Here is a 20,752-nt window from a genome sequence, read left to right on the forward strand (position 1 = left end):
AGGCTAGTAAGTACTGCTCCTCTACTTAATTGATTTGTGGATGATAATTAGGTGATTAGTCCGCCAGAAACTCAATGGCGTGGCAGGTCTAATTGAGATTTTACTATGTTTTTTAATTTTCTTGTACGCAAGTTTCTTTTTATTTGATTTTTTACGTCTCCAAGACCGTCACTCGTAAGCCTTGGTTTATTGACCATTAAAGTTTTCACTGTTTGTTTCGCTTATGTAAATGATCATTAACTACAAGCGTCACTGACATAGAAGGTCTGTCTCAATCGGTGTAGATTAAAAAAAAAATCAATTTCTTATTTTATTTTTTAAGTATAATTCTTGTTCGATTAATTGCGATTTTTTACGTCACTATTTTTCAAATAAATTAGTTGGTTTATTTTTATTAAATTTAATGTGATTTCGTGAACAGTCAAGTACTGCCCTTATACGTCACTAATGAATCACAATTTTCACTATTTATTTACTATATTTAAATGATTACTTCCTACGAAATTTAAAATTGTGCAAAGGGTCTATTTGGCCTCTGAAATGTGCCTTTGTTTCATTAATTTTTGTACGGTTTCTTCACTTATTAAGTGCAATTTCTCCACGCTACCGTTACTTAATAAATTAAGATGGAAATGACGTTGTTTATAATCCATATACATTTTAGGTGATTACCAATGATAAATAACTTAATTTTGCGTAGAAGATTTAACTGAATTGAATTATCACGAAAAATGTTTACCATCTCTACAGGTACAAAACTCCACAGTGGGGTACAAACCTGTGGAATTTAATTCATTAAATTTTCCTCCAAATATAACTCACGTATGGCAAACATTAGAAGAAGATTAATATAATCTAATAAATTACTTAAGTATGATTATCATGCAAGCAAAGACGATTTCTCTACGTCATCGTTTTTACTCCAACACATTGAACCTTTTATTATTTACATATATACCACATTCAGGTGAGTGTTTACTACGACATTCATTGGTATGCAGAGATTATTTGAAGTATTTAAATTTTTCAAAAATCCGTTTTAATGAAGAGTAATTTTTGCTTCACTAAACGCTACTCATCTACGCCACTGTTTGTTTGTTTATCAATGAAGTTGGTATATTTTACTATACACATATATTTCATACTTAGCTGATCACTCGTCCTGACACTCGATGACGTAGGAGGCGTATTTGGGCTATTAAAATTTATCTTTCTTGAACCCTAATTTAATAATTAAATATTTACCCTTGTAAGACGTCCTCTCTCAGTTTTCCTTCAGGTGTGCAACTCCTCAAAGTTTGGTTTTTTATTTCCCTAATAATTATCAATAAGGAAAAACATTAGGATGTATGGTAGCAACCTCATTTTTGTCATGCGACCCATAGTGGAGCGTAGCCACGCAGCCAATTTCTCTTTACCAAATATACTAAATTTTCCCGGAACAAAATAATTTTGCTTTGCTTCTGCCATACTTCTCTCATCCAAAACCACGATTCCATGAACTGATTCAATTAGCATCAACTGAGCCTCACGATTCCAGGCCTCTGGCGTTCATTTCAATCCAACGATGGAGTTAATTCAAATTAGGAGTTTTGATAGCGTCGCCACAAAGATGCAGTAGAAAATCGGTTATATCAACTTAAGGGTAGATTGCAAATTATCTCGTTATTTGATTATCTATCTACACTGAGCAAATCCCCCTTGAAACTTGGAGATGTGTTAAAAAGCCTGATGGGATAGTTGGAGTTTTGACTGTGTTTACATTTCCCTGGTTGGGTTGTCATCCTTATATCAGAAGTATTAAGTTACACGGTTCAAGCGGTATTGACTGAAAAACAAACTGAAGTCTTTCTCAAACCTATTTGAAAACACTTTGAGAGTTTGTTTATTTAAATAATAGAGGAGTACATTATTTTTGTGTTCGTAGTAATTCAATCAGGGGTAGTCCTATTTTACCTCCTCCCATAGTGACATGGCGCATATGTTGGCCCGGAAGTTTGGCGCCACCAATTTCGTCTGAAGTCAAGATATTTATAATCTCATCATATGATTTTTACGTGCAGTATTGGCCACGATCATTGCAACTTAAAATTGATTTATATTTTTGTTTAAATCGAATGAACAGATGCACCACCTTGTACATACATCCTTTATCGAATTACCTTTACTTATCCGAGAACAGGAGGGTATTATCTCTTCTTATATACACTGGTATAAACATATTGTGTTTCTATGCTGGCCAAATTTATTGCAACTAATTTGTTTTGATTAAATAATTAACTATAACAACGAAAAATAAAACAAATTTTCAATACTTAGTGTAATTTCTTTCGACCGTCACTACATTTGCCATTCTATTTAGCATAGAATTCATTGATTCTACAATTATAGCTGGACACATGTCGTACCAAGCTCTTGATAGTAATTCTAATAGTCCCGTGGCATTTTTAATTTTTCGGTCCGATGTTTTCTGGTGCCAGATTTCCCATAAGTTCTCAATTGGATTGAGATCAGTACTTTGGGACGACCATTTCATAATAAGTTTTTTTTGCTGTCTAACTACTCTTTGACCAATTCTGAAGCACGTTTTGGATCGTCATCGTGTCGAAAGGAGAATTTAAGCGGCATGAGGTCGTCGGTATAGAGTTCTAAAATGTTCCTCAAAATGTCTCTGTATATGAACTTGCCCATCATTCCCTCATTTTCGTGTAGAAGACCCATACCAAATGACGCAGAACATCTCCACACCATTATAGATCCTCCGCTATGTTTCACAGTGGGACAAGTATATTTTGGATTCAATTCATTTTTGGCAGGTGTGTAATTACTTAAGCCATTTTCACAAAGTCTTCGCCTTATTGTTGGATTTGAAAGGCCAGATGGTCGTGCTTGGTCGATTCAACCCAGGATTTGCGTTGAGCACAGGAAAGGACTGCTTTTCGCAATATTTAAAATCTTTCGGTCCACTTGCTTTGAGTACGTTTTCGGTATACCAGTGTTTTTCAATGGTATTTTACTACCAGTGTACAGACAAATCATTTGTTATCAAACAAATCGTTTGATGAATCTCGACACTGTCGATTCATGAAGTTATAAGTCTTGGCTATCTCGACTTGCCTTCGACCATTCTTATATAAAAATTCACTACCCTGGTTGTAATGTCACTACTGGATGGACATTTTTTTTAAGTCATAGCAATTTTCATTTAAAATAAGAAAGTTATGTCGGTTTTTGACAAAACGGTACGCTGTAGCAAAAAATTAAGAACGCCACTGCAATTACATCGAAAAAGCGCCTTAAGAGTGTTTTTATTTTACTTTAATGTTATCCTGAATAAAAAAGTTATGAGGAATTTTGAAAACGGCCGAAATTTCAAAAACGTTCTCTAATGCTGTGGACTTAAAAAATATAGAAATACGGTTTCGCCATTAATATTTTCTCTTAATTCGAGCTCTTGACATGTATGCTAGTTTTTTCCTATCAAAACACTCCAAATCAGAACACCTTGTATGTGGGATACTTTTTATTGAATATATTCCTCAGGAAAAAACAATAATCTAAGGATATTATATAAGTTTATTGCAGTGTTTGGGCGAAAAAATTAGGAAAAAGCGACCGCACTTGGCGAAAAAGAATATAGTCTTGTCTCAGTAAAGCCACGCACCAGTCCACACTTCCGTCATCGCGATGCCCAAAATCAATCAACTCTGTTTCGAACTCTTCCTTATCTACCCCATTCGCTAGATTTAGCACCTTCAGATTTTCGCATTTGAAAAATTGGCTCAATGGAAAGAGATTTGCTAATAATGAAGGAGTGGGGTCCAAGGTTTATGCCTATTGTGAAACATTCGAAGCTTCTTACTGTCAACAGAGTATAAAAGCCATAGAACATCGTGAAGAAAATCGTGTCGATCTTAAAGGATGCTATAATGTAATATTTTCCTTTTTTTTCCTTAAAATCTTGGACCACATACTTCTGTGACTATCCTCGTACTAATCCAACCCAAGCCACATGGAATATAAGGAGCCATTAAATTCTAGTTCATTAGGTCTGTTATCTTTAATGGGTAAAGGAATAGTAATGATGGGAAATGTGTATTTTTCACTCCTTCCTGAGACCGGAAATCTTGAGACTTGAATAAGGAATCAGAGTCATGGTCAACTTTTTCTTTGCCGGTCCCAATCTTGTTCTGGTTCTTCAGGCAGTGTAGGATGTTTGATATTTCTTGCCTTATAAATCTGCCTTAATGGGAGAAATTGACTCGTAAGTGTTTCCGCATATTTGTCTCATTTCTCAAGGGCGCCTTGACCAATTAAGTCTGCAGTGTACACGACCTAATCATTTTGACGTAATAACCTCTTTGAAGTATCAAATTACCTCGTAAACCTACATCGCAAAAAGGTCGATTTGACGAAGAGATTGTATCGATTTCCCTGTGTAATAAAGCCATAATGGAGATTAGATTTACATGGATTATCAAGCTCAGTTTGCCGTTTTCATAACAGGGAGTTTTCGGATATATGCGAAAACTCTCCCACCTGAAACCACAATCTCTCAATTTAAAGTGCACGACTTTGAAGTTTTAGTTGTCTTAGGTTTTTTGTGGCAAAATTCATAAGATTCTTGAACAAAGGATGTACTTTGCTCTCATCGACCTCTATAAATTTCAACTCTACCGATTTAAAAGGAACCATAGAATCCCATTGGCCGTTCAACGAAAGGCCTCTTAACACGTCTTCCAAGAAGTGCTCTTTGCTATCTATCGTGGCATGTTGCGGGAACCGTTAATGCTCTTTTTGGAGGACATAAGCTGTGTTACAAGTTCGAAAGGCTTCGCCCTCTATTTTTTCATTGACGAGCCTATCACGTTCCGCCAGGTTTGCAGTTATAGCTTCTTGAGCTTATGTTGCTTCTCGAAGCGTTCGGGTCATGTTTCTTTCATGCAAATATCTTCCAAATGGATTTTCTGGGACCTGTGCAAGGCTTCAAGCACTCCGATTGGCTTCCAGTCACCTCTTAGAGCTTTTTGGTGATCTGGCGATGCTTCTAACATGTAGAGCGTGGTAAACGGCTCACAGACCTGCATATTTGCCGATACCTCATTACCATAGATGAGCAGCTTCGTCTTGTAGCTTAGTTTCGCTCTCTTTTTATCTTTTAAAATTGAGTGTGGGCAAAGCCAGGCGGCTACAAGGCGATACCCATACAAGATATGCGCTACCTGTTTATATACAAGTCTTTAAATTTATGACCTTAATTTGCACATTAGAACTATCGCCAGACTATCAAAAAAAATCCAAGAGGTGTCTGGAAGACGATTAAAGTACTTGAAGTTTTGTATAGTTGCCACAAAATCCATTTGGAAGATATGTTTCCTTAAAAAACATTACCCCAAATTCTTCGAGAAGAAACATACGTCCAAGAAGCCAGAACATGTTAATGAAAAAATGAGGGGCGAAGCCTTGAGGATTTGTGTCACTGCTTGTGTGCTCCCAGACACAAAATGCAATGTTAGATAGCTGATCACCATTTGAACAATATGTTGAAAAGTTCATCATTGAAAGAGCAACGCGAGTTTATGTCTTCTTTTGAAACTGTAGATTTAGAATTGATAGACCTCAAAAAGGAGAAGTTAAAGATATCTTATAATTATGCCCAGATAACTAAAACAGCCTAAAGTTCCAATTAAACTTCTCAATCACAATACAAAACAAGAAGTGACCCAGTTTTTGAAATAACTTTGTTTCCTCCTACAGGACTATTATCACTGAGCAAATGCCAGTGATGTAAAGGTTGAGAGGAACAAAATCTTGTTTTTGTCTTTATTTAACGTCGCGCGATAAAAAAAGATGGCTATAAAATCCAGAAGCACCTGACCCTACATATCGCTATGCCAGCCGTAGCGACACAGTGGCGATAATTACACATTTTGACGTTCAAAATTACTTTTTAATTTTCAGTTGATTTATGAAGCTCATTTCCTTAATATTTTTTTAATATGGAGTTCTCCCTCAACAAGGCAATTTCTTGTAAGCGATATTCTCTAAAAGAAATAATAATAACACAACTGGAAGAATAGTATTGGGATCAGTTTCACCGTACCCATTGTATGCAACATTTCATTGGTCTTTTTAAAACGAACTTTCAAAGGGCTTTGCTCATGATGTGCAAGAGCGATAAGGGTGGTGTATTATGGTCTTTTAGTTGTAATCTGAGTAGTGTATATTACACTATTATGAGCGGAATAATAGGTCTGCTTTTAATTATATAGGGCAACTTACATATCATGAGTCGTTGGGGTTATATTGTCATAGTGCATATAGGAAGGTTTGGAATCCCTTCTCGTAGAGATTCGACAAAGAAAACAAAAAAATAAACAACAAATAAAGACAGTGAGATAGAAGAGTCTCGACAAATGAGACTAGAAACGTCTTCACTGGAAAGTGAAATTTAAATGCAACAACCCAACAAAAACATATTCTACGTCGGTGAATGTCGGTGTGATTAAACACCAAGATATCGTGCATAATAAAATTTACAATTCGTTTCGTTGGGAAAGAGTGACACAGGGCGATCGCAGTTGATCGTAATCAAAAACGACACAAAAAAAGCGTCCCAAATAAACCCTCCATACCTAGGAATTTCGGAAAAGGTGCTCGATTAGGTGTGATGTATAAAAAATAAAGTTTTCAATTTGATTGACGCCACTGTTTCCCAAAACAGTGGCATAGAACACCGGCTCTTAATGACATGATGAAGCACACAAAAATAGATACAAACTAGATTATTTTTTAATTGTGACTAGTAATTAAAAAATATGTCCGAAATCCAAGAGACAAGCTAATATATTCCGAAATCTATACGGGAAAAAACAAAAATTTGAATTACCTCTTAAATGGGCACTTTCTCCCAGAATATACTAATTTAATAGAAAGTACTGTCTCCATGTAGATTACCTGCTAGTAGATTGCTACCATGCATCCTTATTTCTTCCCTATCAATAGCACTCTTAAAGGTGACACCCCCTCATACAAATGTTCCACTTTTGTTCACTATCAAAATTCCTGAAGCATCTTCTATTATAGCAAAAAATCGTTCAGAGTGAAAGTCGGTCTTTAAAAAGCATTAGTAAGGAAGATTAAATAAACGTTTAGATTGTTAATATTGATACGATAATTGATTAGATACTTCAACTTATAGTATCGATAATAGCCAGCTGATTAAACACGTATAGAAAACCATCCACCCACATTAGAAGTAGGTAGCAGTACTTTTTTGAATAAAACAATCCATTAAATCTCTCCATGAGCAATAAGATGTAAAGTAATAAAAGTTGATCAAGAAGATGTTAAATTTAAAAGATGCACGGGATTTACTGTGTGAGGCGACGTCTACAGAAACTTTTTCCCTTATTGAACTAGTTTGAATTGCATCATAAACTCTTATTTACTACTTTAATAAATTTGCAAAACTGTGTTTTTGAGCCAGATCTTCATCAGCTTCATTAAAAGCAACATGTCGGCCGTCTCATATTAACACCGTAATAAATAAGGTGCTCGATGACTCCTTCCTATAATGATACCTATAAAGTGTCTGAATTTACATATAGGAGATTAGGAAGGCTGAGGTTTAATTGCTTATAAGAAATTGATATGGTGTTAATGGGAAGAGAGATACTGTTGAAATAGATAGCAGTTTCATAAGAAAAAGTGAATTGAAGTCCTGAAAAATATACTGAATAAATACATAACATTTTTGCAAGCTGATTGAACAAAAAATGCTGACTAAAATATTACCTGAAAACATAAAGTAACCGAAATCATGAGACATCTGCAAACTGAGGGTCTTACGGTGCTAACGGTGCCGAATACCGTGCAGTCTTAGAATTAGGGGGTTTTAAAGGTAATTCCTATAGGCTGTAGGACGAATATCAACAAACCACCCCTCGCAACGGGGTTCAACCTAAATGCCACTAATAAGCCCTTCTTAGACATTAATTCCATTTTGAACTGTTTTTAGAATAACATAACGATTTTAAATGAGAATTTGAGCAGCGCAACTTATTTTGGTGAAATGAAAAACTAATATAGCAATTTTGACCATTAAGATTTAAAATTGACACCATTCCTCACTGCCAATGTCAACTTTTCCTGGCTCAGCCAGGCATCTTAAGGTTAGATACGAACAAAAACAAAATACCGCTCCCGTCATTCTGATGTTTGGGAAAATGTCAGCTTACGTAGAACAATCGCCCAATGATAATATTTTCGTCTGAGATACTAAACAAAAGAGTGTTATTTTAGGTGGACGATTGCAGTAAGGCATTGAAAGAGTTTTCGCACATGTATGCGTTTATTGAATGACCATTTTTAAAGCAAGTTATACTAACCATAAACCCTTTAAGTCACCGCACACCTCATTTGCACATGTACCTTTGGTGTTTTTGACAAATTTCCCAGCATCATCTACCTTTCACGTCCTCTTAATCCTAAGCTTTATAATGGCCATTATTGTGGTCTCTCCCTCTTTATTCCTTAACCAAAAGATTATAAAGGTTCTCTGTATAAACTAAGAGATACAACCCTTGTCATCTATAATCCCCCATGCTTTTCCATAAATTACCAACAATATCATTATATTGTTCCAGAATGCAACAGCAACAACTAGCAGCCCAATTAGCCCATCATGGAGGTGATCGCAGGGCCGCTTTGAGCCCAGTGCCCTCAGACAGTGACTCGGACATCTCTTTGGGTGCTCACTCTCCCGTAAGCTCTCCCGGCCCTTTAAGATTAGGACCTTCGAGCCCCAACCCCATAACCTCATTCAGGTTCGGGCCTCATTCTCCTGGGCCCATGCCTGCGCAGTTTCGGTTTGGGACTAGTCACGCGTCACCCAATTACAGGTAAATGGCTACAAAACGGTTCTAATTATTTTGTCAATAATTACGGTATATTTATAATTATTATAGTGTTGTGTGGCATCGAAATATGACCTTTTTTGGACCTTTGCGTACTGGGTCACATAGTTGAAAAATTCTATGTTCAAAACGTTTCAAGCATTATTTTCACGTTTTCAAAGGTGAAGTGATATTCACATAAACAAAAGCCATAGGCGTGGTAATCGGAAGGTTCCGTTTGGTAGAGAAGTTGATATTTTAAAATCTGGCTTAAATTATTCCGAAAATTAATAAATATTTGAGATGCGCCCTGTACTCACGGAATAAAATAGATTTGGATTTCCCTGAAACGCCGAAAATCGAGTCACCAATTTCGGAGATACTCTTTGAAGAACATCTTTAATATATGGCGAAAACCATGGGTGTATACCGACTAATCTAAGTTTCCTTGCCCAAAACAAAAACGAAGAGAACTGGGTTAATATAAGTGGAAATACCTGATCATACGCACTTGAATTGTGTTAAATCATAAATCTTTGTACCTACACGAGTATAAATGAGAAAATTCATTTATTTTAATCGACGCTGAGAGTATCAATAAGCGTTAGTTATTTATTTGGGACTCAATCCCAACCTAATCCACTGGATTGCCCTGTATCCAGAGCTTAACCTTTGATTGCAAAACCGAACCTAATTCAATTCCAGCTTCCTTGGATAGTTCCGCTTCGAAAACAAAGCTCTATCCACCTCTGAACCGATTAAATTCCCTTTTCCAGACTGGAGCGGCAGTCGCCCACACCTCCAAATTTCCGGCTGGATCGTACAAACTCCAAGCTGGATTCCGAATCGCCCCCGATGACCGTCGACTCTGGATCGTCCAACTACGCCGATGCCATAAATTTGAGGCTCTCGGCCAACGAGAGCCCGATCGATGTCGACTCAAACAACGACTACGGCTCGGAAGTCAGGGTGAGTGTTTTACCTAGGAAATTACCTAATTCAGTCTGGATTCAATTTAATTTTCTCGTTCCAGGACAATCACAGTCCGGTGAGATTGGACAGGTCGCCTCCGCAGACGTCGCTTGACCACTCACCTCCTCCGATGAATTTAAGCGGATTGAGGCCCCCTCCTCACTCGGAAAGCTTGAAAATCGAGACTCCTCTTCCGTTGAGACTGACTCCTCAAGTGACGTCGCCGTTGAGGGTGCAGATTAGTTCCCATGGAAATCGGATGTTGGGGGCACCTCATTTAATGAACCATCATCCGGGAATAGTGAGGATTGCCCCGCAGAATACTCAAAGTAACGGTCCGGTGTTACACAGGCCTTATTCTCCTCCCAGATTGACGTGATATCAAGTTTCGGAGTGGGAGGGTGCTGTGTGAGAAGAGGTTGTCCCGTTTTGAAAAGAGAGTTTTCTTTGATGAAAAAATCCTCTTTTAGAAATCGATTTGTACCTCAAAAAGTTGCAATATTCTGTACATATATACTCATTTGCTTTCTTAACTAATTGTACATAAATACCTACAGTAATACAGTTGAAATGCTTAGTGCTTATATTAATCTAAACACTCAAAAGTTTATGAAATTCATAATAAGTTTTGACTAGTCACAAAACCTGTTAGGTCCAATTATCAGCAAGGCTTAAGTTATGTTTGTCCTTAAGGTCATGGGACTTATGGCAAGGTTCAAGTGAATCGAGCTTAAATCAAACATCGCTAAGCCTTGTGCAATCGGGCTAAGAGGCAAAATTTTGTTTGCGTTTTTATTACGTCATTTGTATAGGCTAATATTATGATAAAACATGTGATGAAAGTGTTAGAGGTATATCAATAATCACACCTGTCCTATAAAAGGCCCAATTATACAGGGTGTTCGCTAAAACAACCGCAAAATCATTTTCAATCATAATTTAGGAGTTGAAGGAAACAAAAACTGGCAATTGAGCAGTGCTGTGCAATGCTTGGCAGTTGAGGAAGCTCCAGACCGATCGCGTTGCGCTGCTCCGTACTGTTAAAATCTGTTTTGCGCAACGCGGCGCGTTGGATTTGAACGGAAATCTGCGCTGAAGTGTGCCAAATTGTGCGATACTGCAACTACAGAAAAAGCGATCCCGCAAGTGTCGGTACACAAAAAAGAATTGTTTACGTTTGTTTCGGGCAAAGTTGTAAATAGGTACGTTATCTGTACGGTGTCCAGTTGAGTGATCGTTGGTTTGAATTAAAATACAGTGCGCGAGCGCGCGCTAACCGACGCAAAACCGTAAAATCAAATTTTTCTTTAAAACGTTTTGCGCTAGTCAGCGCCACCCTGCGCCGTGATGCGTAGTTCAGCGCGGAATTTCAAGTCGCGATTTAAGGCGACGCGTTCTGTCTGGAGCCGCGTTGAGGCCCTAACCATACGCGTGGATTGGATCTACCACAATGTCGGCACGTCTGCTTTGCTGTTTTTCAGGTATATATTTATTAAATTTTTCTCTCTTAAAGGGTTTTTTTAGTAAGCACCTTGTATTACCCCTATTATTCGTTTCCCTGATGGTGGCTAAAAGCGGTTAGAGTGCATATATTGTATTTATTTCCCGTAGAATGTTATTTTACATAATTAATTCTAAACGACGACGATATTATTATTTATATCTCAACACGTATATAATATACATAAAAATTAGAAACTAATTGAAAACTTTGTTTTATTTCTCATAATACACAGAAATCCGTCCGCGTCCAGCATTATATTCATATAATCGGCAAACAAATCGCACTCACTTCTCACTTCATCTCTGTTTGCTATGCCTCACTGGGATGTCTTTAAATGAAGAAATATGTGTCTCTTACGAAACCTGTGGCTAACATATGGTCGGGAATCTATTAATGTCAACTACTGAATTGCAAATAATATATTAATGGAAATAAGTGATACATATTTGGTTGTTTAGAATATGAATTATGTATCTAAATTGTCTAACAGAGGACAGGATTTCTAGGCAAATCGGGCAACGATCTCTGTTCGAATGCCATATAAATAAGTTGACTAAATATGTAGGTATGTTTAGCAGGTAAGTTCTTGGTACTAATTGTAAGTTTTTACTTGCAATATCTCCCACGGTAAGAATTTCCTGAAGGTTTTTTAAATGGCTCTAAAATAGAGTATTGGCACAATTATTTAGATGTAAGCGAAAAGTGGCTAAATTTACAATTTTTTTAGTGAGTCTGGCAACGTTGGATAAACAACAGCAATTGTGATAACATTTGGCATCTGGCAATGGTAATTTGAGAATTCCCTCATCGAATCCTCGATCGAAATTTAAATCTTCTGCTCCTGTATAAACCTACCTATTCTATTATTCAAATTTTGTATTATTATACAGGGGTAATATACAAGATTTTATTTAAAAACAAGTCTATATCCCGAGTCTTACCAATCTCTGTTTTTAAGATAAAGATCAGCAAAATTAGAAATTCCGGCATTTTTGGAAATTTTCAATTTTCAATTCATTTTAGACATGTCAAAAGTATAATTTCCTAACAGAACCACCCAATACTTTTTTACATTTTTGAAAACTACAAACATGAAAAATTTTCACGTATATATGTCCTTATACTCATGAACATCTTTATATGTTTTTGCGATTCAACAAAATATGTAGCGATACTATCAGATACGCATTTTGGTCATTAAAAAAAAAAAATTTATTTTTTTTTAATTTAGAAATTAACAATCCAAATTCGAATACCCTGTATATTTTTTCATTTCTAAAGTTTACGAAAAATAAAGATTATCATTCATACTGACATATAACTCCTTATCATTATGGTTTTTTTTTAGATTTGCAGCAACGAAAAATTGCCAGTTTTGATTCGCAAAAAAGTGATTTAATTTAGATAAATCGATAGTTTGGTTATTTTATGTTCTATATATGTAAAAATCAAAAATGGCAGATCTAAAAATAATTTAGAAAAATTGATTAAACTTGAAGTTTTTAATACATTTGGCGATCCCGCGATAACGGCGTAAATCTAAATATGACAATATAAAAATAAATGCTAATCGCGACGTTGCCAGACCCAACTTTCTGAAGATTAATCAAAATTGAAGATCTCCAATATTCTCAATTACGTTTTCAATCAGGCAAAAACTGTCTGAAACGAATCTTCCTATAACCAAGGGCGAGGCGAATTGCGACTACTATGACAAGTTTGACTCTACACTAAAGCCATGTTCATAACGAAAAACATTAAATTTCAGTTTGTGTAAAATTAATTCCTGCTGGCCTAGAACTCAGCAGCCTGAGTGTTTTTCTTTTTAGTTTAGTTAAGTTAGTTTCAAGTACAAAAAAGACAATTCTGGCGCTAAGTTAAAGCCTCGTTTCCACCGAAAAGTTTAAATTTCCTGCAATTTCTGCTAAATCAGCCGGCTCTGCGGCCGTCGCGAGCCAACCGAGGCCAACGGGGGTATCAGTTTCATTGGGCGCTAGAAAAGCACTCCGATTGGCTCCGTTTGTTGACTACGTCACGCCCCTGTTTATTATCGTGGCCTCTTTTGTCCCATTTGTGCCGAGTCGGGGCTAATTTATGATCTGTGATACACCACAATCTCCCACTCTTAAATGCCAATATTGTACCAAGTGCTAATTAGATGCTGCGGAGTAAAGTATATACGGCAACACCGCTTGTCAAAATTGAGGTTTGGATTTGTCAAACATTGGAAAGCAAAAGCTCAACGCCGCGTTGCCATTTTCTTTGCCCTGGTTTGTTATTGAGGGATTTTCTCCTATAACTAAGTAGAACAAGAGTGTTAACAGACCCGTGGGGAGCTTAATTGATTTATTCCGGAATTCGAGCCATCAAGGCATATAGGCAGACAGCAAACCTGTTATACACGGGCTGTTGTGGATTTAAAGTGGTCTGAGGTGTTAGATAAACACGCCAGATAAAATACATTTACTTACAAAAACATTTTTACTGAAAATATACAGCTGTTGTGGCGGCGCCAGGTGTGGCCGGTATTATTGGCAGATCCTGTCTCGATAGGGAACTCGCTTTTAATAACTCCAGTTTTATTTCGAGAATGTTGTGCCTGTCAAGGCGCATTAAACGAAACGTACACTTTCAAAGGTGATGGGGATACTAATTACAACCCCCGTCATGAATCGGCATTTGCAACTATACTAAGTGATATTTAATTGAACCCTTATTGGGGCTCTGTCAAGTACACGAATCCACGAAAACGAGTAAGAGGCAACAGGGCGTTGCTCTTTTATTAAACTGACATGGCTGACTTGAAGAATCGACAACGACAAAGTGCTAATGGCACATATTTTTTTTACGTTAGTACAACGATCCAGCGCAGAAACAAGCGAAGGGTAATAGAGCGTTGCTCTTTTGTCAAACCACAATGGCTGCCGCTATTTGCTCGAGTAAAACTGTCACTGTCAAACTATTTAAAAAACCACGTTGCCGCCCTTCACTCGATTTCCCATAATTTAATACATTTTTCCTTGGCATTCGTTTAGTAAATTTACAGACCAACCACATAAAGGTATTATAGTGACCGGACTAATTAAACCAATACCCAGCAATTAAAACTAATTGGCGAATTAGTTTATTTAAAACCATTAACCGTATCATGTGCATTTAAACATGGCTCCAGACGACGTTATGGGTTTACATAAGTGAGTTACTAAAAGGGACTAATTAGAGCCAATAAAAATGATTTCGATTCGACAACAATTATTTCGGAAATTAGGCATTCAACTGCACTGATGAAGAGTGAAAAGAGACAATGATGATAAATGTAATTAAATGAATTAGAGAACAATAAAGGAGTAGACGAGTTTCATGGAATTATCCAGTAGTAATGGAGTTAAGTCGTTACAGGAAGAGTCTGGCATTTCTTATAGAATTTCTTCGACTAAAGAACGCAGATTTTGCTAAAATTCATCAAAAAGTGAAGTTTAAGAGCGCAAGTTCTTTGGAAATTACAAATTTACAATTTTTAGTGTCCCAGAGAACTAATTTAATTTTCTATTGAGCATCATATAGTTTTTTCTCTTACAGCTCCGCCTTCTCATTAAACTACTAGAAAATCATAAAAAAGATATTTTTAGCTAAAATTCACAAGAAATTGGAGCTCAATAACTTCCGCTGGAAATTACAGATTTTCGAATTTATAGAGCTAGAAATCTGCATTATTCAACCTCTTTATCCTCAGTTTTTTTTATTGCTCCTCCATGTCATGAATTAGTCGGATAATGTTTCAATATAAAAAAGTTAGTTTTAGCTAAAATTCAATTTAAATTGTATTTCAATAAAATTTCTCTTTTGGAAACGACAGATTTTTGAGCATATAGACCTAGGAAACTGTTTTATTTAAGTTCCTTATACTTCTAACTATATAGTATAGCTTTCCCTTGTCTTACTATAATTTTGGATTTTCTCCTTAAAAAAAAAATGGCTAAAACTCAACATAAATTGTTGATCAATAAAATATATATTTGTTAAAAGTTGCAGATTTTTAAACTTTCAAATGTGCGAAGCTTCTTTAGGGAAACACCTTATTCTTCACTTTGCCATGACGCTAGCACCTCATGCATTCGCTTGAAAATTTTTCTTCATAAAGAAGACACTTCTTTCTGAGATTCTAAGATTTAACGCCATCCGACCTCAATGCAAAATTATTATAACAATGAAAAATGCGCCTCTTTACACAGAAGGACTGAAATTATATAAATTTGAAGTGTATTTGCGGGAATAAAAAAAATACTCTCGCACAATCCACATAGCCTGTCGAGATAAACTTTATTTCCTTTCTATCACTCGACGTTCATATTCTGCTTCTGAAAATTGTAGAAGCCCTTAGGATCTGCACATAGCAGACCGATGTTTTCGTGGTGTCAACAACTACCCTCGTAATGAAGGGATGAAGTTGTCTTCATTGACGATATATTCCTTGAAGTAATCGAATCAAAGTAGCAATTTTACCCGTCAGTATAAGCTAAAAACGAGATGCAACGCCTATGCCTGTAGTGTATCGATTTAGGGCAGGCTTTTCTGACTAGAGACACCCGTTTCCATTATGGTCCAGTTACTCATGCACACATTGCGGTTTTGTTGATTTTTCACAAAAAGATTAAAAGGCATTACGACGTGTTTTTGCCTTCGGGGCTTTAGACATACGTGCAATTCCAACAGCATTATGCAGAATTTCCTCATATATATATATATGTACTGTGTACGAAAAGTTCGACAACGCTAAAATATCTCGAAAAGTATACAATTTATTAAAAAATAGCTTACATGAAAATTGAAGGGGTTTAAAAATTCTACAATTGGGCGGCATTCGAAATATACAAGGTGCGTCGCAAAGTAGCAGTAAATTGAAATTATGTTTTTTCTTATAGAAAGGCAAAGTTTCTATGACATTTTCTAATACACTTTTAACGACGAATGCCGTCTTATTACTGTTGGAATGCTAGGATATGCTATTAAGAAATTCTATTTTAACATATCTCAGTGTCAAGCCGTTCAGGCGACACATTTTAAGCACTTTCTTCAATAAAAATAAGTTCACCTACATAAGAGCCCTTCTTTTTCTTTTTTTTGTTTTAGTTCTAGAATAGCTGCTAAGCCGCCAGATTAGCAATAAGATATATTATATGAAATGTATTTAGAATGAGAGGGTGATTCGTAAAATATCATAAAATTTTTGCCATTCCATAAGAAAAAAAAACATCATTTCCATTCACTGGCACTTTGTATTTTGCCACTTACGCACCTCGTATATTTCTGAATGCTGCAGGTCGGTAGAACTTTTTAACTCCTTCAATTTTTATATAAGGTGTTTTTTAATAAATAGTATATTTTTCGAGATATTTCAGGATTGCCGGATTTTTCATGCAGAGTGTATATAATTTGTTGGTGTGGAATTCACATGTAAACGTCTGAAATTAAGAAGGTTGTCAAAACTTTACGAGAAGTCCCATCAAACGTAATCTCTAATCCCCCACTGCACAAACCATCAGGGGCAACAAAACGAAGTTCCTGTTCTCACCTCTGCCTCGTGTTTGGGTTTTTAATCCCCCAGACTGGGGCATTTTTACCATAAAAAGATACGAGGGAGCGTTCCGAAGACCGCAATTAAGCCATCAGTTGACACTGTTATTGTCCGAACTTTGAAGGTCAACTCTGGCTTAAACAATAAGGAATGAATGGAATAATAATCGTAATTTAATATCCCCCCCACGCATGCCTTCCCTGTTTTAATCATTCCGCCCAGTTAACCGCAATATCCCCACAAGTGGGGTGAATACGTGTTTACCTCATTCCTTTGTTGTGGAAAGTCAGCCCAATGAATAATAGATTTATAGAAGCTCGTTGTTGTATGGATTTTTTGATTGAAAAATATGTACATTTTTATGATTCGCGTGAACAAACACATACTATACACATTGGCGTATAATATAGGGTTTTGATGATTTAGATCCTATCGTGTGATAATATGTTTGTTTTTCCCCTGGAAAATTCCCTCACCCTCCACCACTGAGCCACACAAACAGCGGCTGTGTTAAAAAGCCCTCAGTTAGTATCTCTTCTTGTACTTATTCAGTTTATCGACGTATCGGGGCTTAGGTAAACACTGATTGTGTGTAGCCAATGTCCCGTACTAATCCCTTTTAATACGGTGAACGGATTAGGGCTAGTGTTCGCACCTCAGGGATGAATAGGGATAATGGCATAGACTAGCCGGAAGAACCGGAGAGATAGCTCTTTGTTTCCTTGTCTGGAGGTTTCTCAGAAAGCCAACAGACCGACAGTCTTCCGGTTAGACTGGTGGTTTGGGTTGAGTTGAAAATTAGATGGGAACACCAATAAAACAAGACAGAAGAATCGCATAAAATTAGAGAAATCCTCAAACTGGCTGTTTCGGTAAAAGGAAACTTCCAATAATTGTTGTACCCGAGATAGATTTACTGCACCAACGTCCGCTAGTGTGAACAGCCCCTAAAAATGGCTCATACGGATTGCCACCGAAATAACGATGCAAATGAGTATGATTGAGTACTATAGATTCATCCAAGCTTGCCTCATATAGAAATTGCTGGTTTTCTTTCGTTTCTTAATTTACAGTCTAGAAATTGCTCTTAGGAGGTTTTAGATAAGAGGAATTCATTTGGTGTCTCTGTTCCTAGCTATAGGTGGTACCACCTGTGCCTTCCCGTGACAAAAAAATTGATCTAACTTTTTCATTAGCACCGATAACATGAATATCTCTACGACTTTTGATACGTTTAATCATTTTACATTAAAGGGATTCGGTGAAACAGCTCGTATACCTAACGGTTTTCGAGATATTTTACGCTCTTCGCCTATCCGGTCTTAAACAAAAATTTTGTCGCACATTAAACAGGATTTCTGACCGTATTTACGCTTTCTTAAATATAACGCCTCTCTCTATTATATATGGATTTATATACTAATAACTTAAAAAAAAAACAACAAAAAATCAAATGAGTTTAAATCGAAACTTCGCGGTGACCACAGACATTTGCTCTCCCAACCAAGCTCCGTATGTGGAAAATTCAAATTCAATAACTAAATAATTACGTATCTAAGGTAATAAGCTGGAATGCCATCTTGCAAGAGCCAAACACAAAAACGCCCCCCAAAACTACAAGTAAGTAGTTTGTTGAGGGGCTCAAGTAGTGTACCCTGTCTAGTTTTTCCGGAAGTAGTCCAGGATCATAAATTAATTGAAAATTTATGTTAAAAGTAATATTGACCCGTTAAATAAAATTTTTCTGAGAAAATTGGGGAAAATTATAATAGTAAAAATATGCACTTCCCAATGTAGTTTGTAAAATACTGAAACTGCTCACTTCATTTGTTGAGAAACATTGGCGTAGGGATCGATTAACATTTGAGGACTGGAAAATTTACACATAACAAGATTTGTAAAAATGAAATTTCTCGACATTCTAATGCAGAAATTAGATGTTTTATGACAACGAGTTTCGGTGTGAAGAGTTCTATAAATACAGGTTAAAAAGGCTGAAATTAGCGACTTGATTGATTAGGAAACAGTCATCGAATGTTCTCATGCATTCGAAGACTCAAAAAATTATACTTGAGGAGAATATCCAAAAAGGAAAATTTCGGAAAACCGTGAGGTCAAAAATAGACTTTCTGCACCACTATAATTCTACTTAAACAATTATCTTTATATGATCTGTGAATGCTGATATATGTGTTTTGATTTGTTAAGAAACGTTGACGTACCAATGTTCTATTTGATCATTTAAAAAAATATACTAACATCCAAAAAATAAGTAGGTAATAGAATTTTTGAAAAAATGCTGTTACCCAAAATTAACATTTTAGAGCAACAAAATTCGGGGTCACTAATCCCCCACATACGCTTTATAAATATCGATACGTATGATTTTACCGGTTAAGACACATAGGCACAGGAATACTGCATTTGATGGTATAAGACACTATAGAAACCTGTATTTGAGAAAAGGAATATTTAAAAAATATATAATACTAAAAATAGACATTTTACACCAACGAAATTAGGCAGGACCAATCACTGTGCATAAGTACTGAAATTTGTCATTTTAATTGCTTAAAAAACATGGCTGTAGAACAAACTCACTTGGTGATAAAATATGAAAAAAAAAAGCTAGGAATTGGTCATAAAGCAAATGTTCAAAAAAGAAAATTTCGGAATATTGAAAAAATTGTGGAATGCTCTTGAGTAAAGTTTTGAGTGTACTATGACCTTCATGTAAAAGTTTTTCAATCAGACAATGCGTGGAGGCGCAAAAAATGATTTTCCACGTTAATATCCTATGTCCGGGTTTTGTCTGGACACCCGATATATAGTTGGCCTGAAAATCAACATGCAATCATAAAAGAAATTGTTTATACACTATATCCACTTAAATAACAAAGTTGTTATCAATTTCTGATACTTCTCCCAATTTTAAAATATTTGTAATTGATAGATTTTGGACGCTTCAAATAGCTGCACAACAAACTGTGATTTTCTAGATTTCGTGGTTTCCTAAATACTTATGTCGAGCACTCAGCTAAAGACACCCTGTATGTTAATTGAAATGCCGAAATTTGCAGCATGATTGATTGGGAAACAGCGGCGCACGAAAATTCCATTTAAAGGCGCCGTCATTTATGATACATTCGTTTACTAAACAAGGTTCTTTCTCCCCCTCACACCACGTATTCCCGGTAAAATTTTGTGCGGCCCCCGTATATAAGAGGCTTTTAACACGCCACAACAAAAACAGAATTTATACTGCGGAGAGAGGTATTAAATGCATCAATGGTTCACATAATCCGCAGAGATCTCACTTTGCCTTTAGAGCATTTGACACGGGGTGTAGGAATAATTTTGATGGGGCAGACATGCGTACGTTCTAAAGCGGCTTATCTGATGCATTCTTAATGCCCCCGGGCATTATATTTCTACGGCATCGAAAAGTGTTTAATTGCGACATAGAAACAATAAGGCCCTTATTGAGATGTCTTGGTTACTGCGTCGGTCATTAATCGTAACAAGGCTTTGTCATCCTCCATGGGGCGCCCCATCGGAGCGAAAAGAGATTGATTGCGCCCAGATTACGATCTAAAACAAATACACCGGGGATTGTAGACAACTCAATTTAAATGAGAAGTTTTATAGCGTTGTTGATTTTTCCTGATGGGCGCCCCCTCCCCACCTCCTGCAGGACGGAGGAAATCCAGTTATTTTCGCTTGCAGCTCTTTGTTGTGGCGAAACCTGGATTATCCGGAAGCGGTCCTGATATCGATCCACAGAAAGGATCCGGTCAGTGGCAA

The 20,752-nt window shown here is 36.5% G+C and overlaps 1 protein-coding gene across 1 annotated transcript in view; it reads left to right on the plus strand.

Annotated features, from left to right (window-relative positions):
- The window catches only part of LOC136348840 (homeobox protein SIX3-like), a 29,814-nt gene extending 18,258 nt beyond the window's left edge, over nucleotides 1-11,556 (plus strand). The window contains exons 2-4 of the mRNA XM_066299995.1: nucleotides 8,649-8,903; nucleotides 9,674-9,866; nucleotides 9,931-11,556. Coding sequence (XP_066156092.1) covers nucleotides 8,649-8,903; nucleotides 9,674-9,866; nucleotides 9,931-10,248 — 766 coding nt within the window. The 3' untranslated portion in view covers nucleotides 10,249-11,556. The remainder of the gene's footprint in view (nucleotides 1-8,648; nucleotides 8,904-9,673; nucleotides 9,867-9,930) is intronic.
- The last annotated feature ends 9,196 nt before the right edge of the window (nucleotides 11,557-20,752 follow it).

The sequence above is a fragment of the Euwallacea fornicatus genome, chromosome 35 (assembly GCF_040115645.1).
Source record: "Euwallacea fornicatus isolate EFF26 chromosome 35, ASM4011564v1, whole genome shotgun sequence".
NCBI lineage: Eukaryota > Metazoa > Arthropoda > Insecta > Coleoptera > Curculionidae > Euwallacea > Euwallacea fornicatus.